This window comes from Equus caballus, chromosome 14 (assembly GCF_041296265.1).
Source record: "Equus caballus isolate H_3958 breed thoroughbred chromosome 14, TB-T2T, whole genome shotgun sequence".
NCBI lineage: Eukaryota > Metazoa > Chordata > Mammalia > Perissodactyla > Equidae > Equus > Equus caballus.
In genome coordinates, this window is record NC_091697.1 from 27,017,206 (window position 1) to 27,023,613 (window position 6,408).

Sequence of the window (6,408 nt, forward strand, 5' to 3'; positions counted from 1 at the left end):
AAGTCCAAACTTAGAAGTTTGGCACTCAAAGCCCTTCACAATCTGGCTGTAATCAACCTCTCCAATATTGTTTTTCACTACAAACATCCACTAAAACCAAAGTGGACTACTTATTGTTTGACTTAAATGCCACACACATTCCAACCTCCTGCCTTTGTCTATGATGTTCCTCCTCCGCGATTCCCTCCTAGTATGGTGCAAAGGGCCTGAGGTCTGAAGGCAATTGAATTTAAGGCCCAGCCCAACTACTTCCAAATTATGTGAACTCTGAGCCTTGGTTTCTTCATCTACAAAATGACAATAATCATACACTGCCTCACACAGATGTTCTGAAGCTAGAAAAGATGTTGCATGAGAATGGGTCTTGTAAATCATAAAACACTACACTCTTGTAAGGCAGGACTGGCCTGAGCCTGGCATTAGGGTGCATTAGAGAGACCAGTGTCTCTCTTGGCTCTGCAACTATTAGGTAACCCCCTTGACCTCAGTCACTAACTTTCATTGAGCCAGTGACATTACTAAGTGCTTTTCCTACATCACCCCATTCAATTTTCACAACAATATCATAAGACCAACATTATCATTATTACCCCCATTGTATAGATGAGGAAACAGGCCTAGGTTTGAACTCAGTTCGGGCTTGACAGCCCAAGCTTCTAACCTTACAAATATTTCCTGAAGGGCAGAGGCCGCACCTTTTCTTACTTCGTAGCCACACCGTCTTGTCAGTGGAAACTCCTACCCACTTCTACCTGAGAGTCCTCTCTGGAACTCTATTGGATCACATGTTAAGGCTCATCAAGGAAAGAAGAATAACCCGGCCAGGGATCTACATGAGGGTCACCCTGCCTGCCCATTAGACAGCAAGATGAGCAAGAAATCAAGTGGTACTGGTGATGAAGCAGCCTCCTGTTAAGCTAGCACCCCTAGAAACAGACACCAGCAGCCCTTGTCAATTAGACCAGAGGAAGGCTGGCTAAATGTCACCCACACTGAAGAGGGAACCAAGCGGGAAGCAAAGGTCAGGTTCTCCTCGTGTTAGGCCTGGCTGGGACTCCAGAGATATTCTAAGAACCTTCCAATCCTTTACATGTCTCTACCTCTTTATCTTCTTCCAAGCCCCCATACTCATTATCTCACATGCTCTTCATAAAAGAATACTTTGAGGTAGAATTTGAAATACCTAGAAATACAGTGAGAACACTAGTACACAGATCTGTCGGCAAATAGGGATGGTGTCAGAACTAGAACCTAGACTCCTTACTTTCAGGCCACTGTTCCTTCTGTTGGAGAATCTAGTCCCTGGACTCATCATAACATAAGCCTTTCCTTTCCATCTACCAGAGCCTGCAGATGGGGTTGGAGATTACCTTCCTTAGTTCTGACATTCATCTGCAGAGAAAGAGATCCCTTTGATGAGAAGGCACCTACCGAGTGCTCTCTGGCTCCCTAGAGGGTCATAGATGTTCTGAACACTCATAAAAGAGAATTTTCATAAGTAGGCATGAAAAATGTCAGCTATACCATCAGGTCAAGAAGCCCCCAGGCCTGAGGCCTAACAGAGTTCCCGTTCCTGAGCGTAGAGGTGGGACTTCCTCTGCTAGGGAGGGTGAGAACCCTATTCCATCTTGTAGCCCCCGTCCATCCTGTGATGTCATGTCCTCAGCTGGGCCCCCATGCAGAGGATAAAGTCTAAAAATAATAATTGATAATGCTTAGCGGGGATTACTTTGTACAATTATCATTCTAGGCACTGTATGTGGATTAACTCACATAGTCCTCCCACAACCCTGGGAAGCAGGTGCTGTTATAATCCCCTTTATACAGACAAGGAAACTGAGGCCTGGAGAGAGTAAGTAACTGTCTAGGTCACAGGGGTGGGAAGTGTTGGAAGCTGAAATCCAAAACAGGCAGTCTGGCACCAGAGCCCATGACCTTCACACCACAGCACAGGGCCTGTCCAGCTGGAACACACTGCAGCCCTAGGGACAGAGGGTGGGCCTCTCCCACCACACTTGGTCTGCCCCATTAGCTGCCGAGTTACCCCAGACAACCAAAATTGCTCCTTGTCTGCCGCCCAGGCACCTTTGCTCTTCTGTCCACCCAGACTCCCTCCACACAGGCTTCAGCACAAATCTGCTCCTGTCCCTTTCTTGCGCAAAAGCCTTCTATTGCTCCCCATTGCATTAGTGGGAAAAGTCTCAATTTCTAAGTCAGGCATTCATACCCTTCCAAAATGTCGTTCCAACTTACTTTGATCATAATCACTCCCTTCAATGGACCCTCCGCTCAAGGCAAAAGGAGCTACCACTCTTCTTTCCTGGATATGTCCTTCATGTCCAGCTTTCATCTCCTGGACCACACGGGTCCCTCCACCTACAATGACCTGTCTCATTCAACAGTCTCCATCTTCCCTCCAGAAGAGTTTCAGGCTGATACCTCCGGCTAGAAGGGCCAGAGTTAAAGAAGATTTGAAGCTAAAAACGGTCCTTACTGAGTCTAGTTCAAACTTCCCATTTTATAGATGAAGAAATTGAGCCCCCTTGAAGGTGTGGATTATTATTTGTTCTCTGGATGGGGACCATTCATCTTAAAACACTCCACAGTGCCTAGAGCCCCGTAAGTGAATGGATAAACGTTGTGCTCTCCAGGGCAATGTTTCTCCATCAGTGGCCTCGGGAGCCCCTGCATCTAATCGTTCTTGGTTCTTGGGTCCTCCAACTTCTGACCTGCTCAATCCCCATTTCTGAGGGTGTTGTCTGGTATCTGCCTGTGTAGTAAGCCATTCAGTGGTTTTTAAATTCACACTTAAGTTTGAAAACCACAGTGAGTCTATGAGGATTGCACCACGGATGCCACTTAGTAGAAAGAGTCCCAGCACCTGAAGCCTCCCTTCCCCCAGCCACCACTTCCGCCCTGAGCTCAGGCAGAGGCCTCTGGGAGCTTAGATGGCTGAAGCTGAAGAGGCTTACTTCTTAGATATCCCCAGATGACCTGGTAGGAGCCTTTCTCCCCAGAGCCCTCCAGGGGTCTGAGTGAAGGATCCTGCCCTCCAGCCTCACACCCCAAGCCTGCACAGCCCTCTGGATGCTCTACCAAATCAGGGGTCATGTGACTCAGGAGGAACAGGCAGGGGAAGCAGGCAGAGGAGTGTTGCTTTGGACAGAGGTGGAAGGAGACATGCTGGGCCGGGCCAGGGGAGAGAGCGGTGCTCCATGAGGCCAAGGCTCCAGATGGGGAGATGGAGTCTGTTCCTTGAAACACTGGGAGCCTGGCACACAGAGCCAGGTTGCCAAGGGCTCCGCTAGACCCCATCTAGGAGATGAATAAGTGTTCAGGACAGATGGCTCCCGCGGTGGGCGGGAAAAGGTGGGAGCTGGGCGCATCCCGCTGGGCGGGGTGCCCACCTTCCTCTCACTCTGCCTCCTCTTCCCCCCCGCAGCTGGCCCCGCAGCAGGCTGAGGGAGCCACGGTACTCTGGGACCTTGAGTTAGCGCTCCCTGCCCGCGCCGCCGGCTTCCGCAGCATCTTCCTGCGTGCGGTTCTCCGCCACCTGTCCTTTGCCTGCTGCAGACCCCGTGCCCACACCTACCGACGCCTTGCCGCTCCTTGTCAGTTTTGCGCCAGGGGGTCATGGCTGGGCTGGGGGGCCTGCGGGCGCTTCGCGTCGTCCTGTGGGGAAGCAGCCAGGGGGTGGCTCGGCGCTCTGCCGGGCCCCACTTCCTTCCTCTTTTCAAACTCCATCTCAGGACCCGCCCTCTCCTCCTCTGGGCGCCCCGCTCCTCCTCCTCCCTCCTCTGGGCAGGGACACAGTAGAAGTGGCTAGAAGGCCAGAAAGCCCTCGCAAAGCTTGGAAGCCACCCCTCAACTTGTCTCCTCCCCAGGCAGGTGCCCAGAGACCAAGCAGGTACTTGGGGCCACCCAGGCCACCACCACAAGAGCAGGAAGTTCCCTGATAGCTAAGCATAGTGACTGAACAGAATCGCTCCCCCCACTTTACCTCCCAGCGCGAGCTTTGGTGTCAGATGTGGGTTCAAATCCAGGGTCTGTTGCTTATCAGCTGTGCAACTAGGACAAATGATTTTTCTAAGCTTCCATTTACTCATCTGTAAAATGGGATATCAGTACCTACTTCATATGATTATTGTGAGAATTAGAGAAGACAATGCATGCAGCAGGTGACACATGAGTTACTGTGAGGATTAGAGGAGATAATGTATGCAGTAGGTGACAATGAGAGTTAAATATCCAGTTGGAGGGAAGGTCATTTGTGGTTTTTGTCCTTTTGGTGGCACACACCCATTGGGGAAAATCTGGTAAAAGCTCAGGAATCTCACCTCTGGAAATACGCGCGAGCTTGGGATTTACCAACAATGCCAGGAGGTCAGGCAAGCTCTAACAACCAGTGACAGTGCACTCCAGGGAAAGAGTCCTACAGTCAGGCTGATGGAGACATTTCTTGGAAAGATCTCATTTTTGCTCTAACAACAGATTCTATCAAGAAACAAAAATGTCTCTGTGATCCACAGTGATAAGACTGAATTAAAGTCTTCCTGAATTTTCTTTCTTTACCCATAAGTCTCACTACCCCTTTCTGCCTTACTCTAGAGAGACAATAAGATAGATTAGGCAATATCACAGCTGACAAGCAGCAATGGCAAAATATTAATTTCATTTTATCTAAAGTTATTTCCTTTTTGGTTTTTCTAGCAACACAAATTGGCTAGCATCTTTTATAGTGAGCAGTTGAATCAGTCAGGATTCCTCCAGAGAAACAGAACCAGTAGGATATGTATACATAGAGAGTGATTTATTGCAAGAAATTGGCTTATGTGAATATGGGGCTGGCTAGGCAAGTCCAAACTCCATAAGGCAGGCTGTCAGGAAGCGCGGGCTGGACACTCTCAGACAGGAGCTGAAGCTGCTGTCCACAAGTGGAATTTCTTCTTTTTCAAGGAAAGCTCAGTTAAGGCAATCCAATTAATTGGATCAGCCCTACTCAGATTATTGAGGATAATCTCCTTCACTTAAAGTCAACTGATTGTAGATGTTAATTATATTCACAAAATACTTCCACAGCAACACCTGGATTGGTGTTTGACTGAATAATTAGGGTCTATAGTTTCATCAAGTTGTCTCATAAAACTAACCATCACAGCAGTATTACAAACTGAACTAAACATCAGAGGTTGGTGAACTTTTCCTGTAAAGGGCCAGATAGTAACCTATTTCAGTCTTTGCAGGCCAATAGGCAAAATCAAGGATATTGTGTAGATACTCATATAACAAGAAAGAAAAACAACTTCTACAATTTTTATTGATAAAATTCAGAATTTATATTAATAATTGAGTATATTCTTTTGTGATATAGGTCTAGTAATGAGACAAATAAATTTTGGGGGTAGATCACATTTCACTTCATTGAAGTTCAGAGTTAGTGTTCCCTTTTGTCAAAATTGGTTGCACATGTTCATCTCTTAATGCTGATCCATAATGAAAGTTTCCATGTTTTATCTTTGAAAATGTCTTTCCCCACAGGTGGTATGTAGTGAAGAATTAACCTTGCCCAAAAAGAGGTCTGATATTTGTCCTCAGCTACTAGGAGGTGATCTCTAGGCCCTTGGAATGTCGTGGTTTGCTTGCAGAACTTGGGTCACACTGGACAGTCTAAAAATATGATTTAGGGTAGTGGCTGACCATACCAGACTACCAATGTGATATTGGTGGGGGCTTTGGAATACATGATATCAGTTGACCTGGAGGTTGAGATGAACCATGTGGGCAATCAATCAATCAATCAATCATGGCGATGTGATGGAGCTGCAATGAAAACTCTGGACATTAAGATTTAGGTAAGCTTTCCTGGTTGGCAATGCTCCACACATATTGTCACACACTGGTGCTGAGCAAGTAAGACATCCTGACTCCATGTGGAGAAGACAATGGAAATGTTTGGCACTTCCCTTGGACGCTGCTCCATGTACTTCTTCCCTTGACTGAATTAAATCTGTAGCCTTTCCCAGTGACAAATGGTAACTGAGCATAACAGCTTTCCATGAGTTCTGTGAGTCTTTCTAGTGAACTATTGACCCTGAAGGTGGTTTTGGGAAGCCACCAAATCTGCAATTGGTTCCAGAAGTGAGGATAGTCTTGTGTAGACTCTACACCCTCTAAACTTTGTAATTGGCTAGCTCTCACAGTTGGCTAAAACTCTCAGAGGAAGATACTGCCAAATACTGATATCACTCCATGACTACAAGATTTTATTAAGCATTTTCATCGCTCAGAAGGCGTTTTTAGAATCCTATTGAATTTTCTCTTGATGTTTGCCTTTTAGCACATCATTATATTGCAGATTAACCACTTTCACTTGAAGGTTAGATGGAAGCTCTTCAACTGCACAGTTAA

At 46.9% G+C, this 6,408-nt stretch overlaps 1 protein-coding gene across 1 annotated transcript in view; it reads right to left on the bottom strand.

Annotated features, from left to right (window-relative positions):
• Positions 1 to 3,758, bottom strand: part of DOCK2 (dedicator of cytokinesis 2) — a 404,121-nt gene extending 400,363 nt beyond the window's left edge. Inside the window, exon 1 of the mRNA XM_001500101.7 lies at positions 3,593 to 3,758. Coding sequence (XP_001500151.1) covers positions 3,593 to 3,635 — 43 coding nt within the window. The 5' untranslated portion in view covers positions 3,636 to 3,758. The remainder of the gene's footprint in view (positions 1 to 3,592) is intronic.
• Positions 3,759 to 6,408: the final 2,650 nt, after the last annotated feature.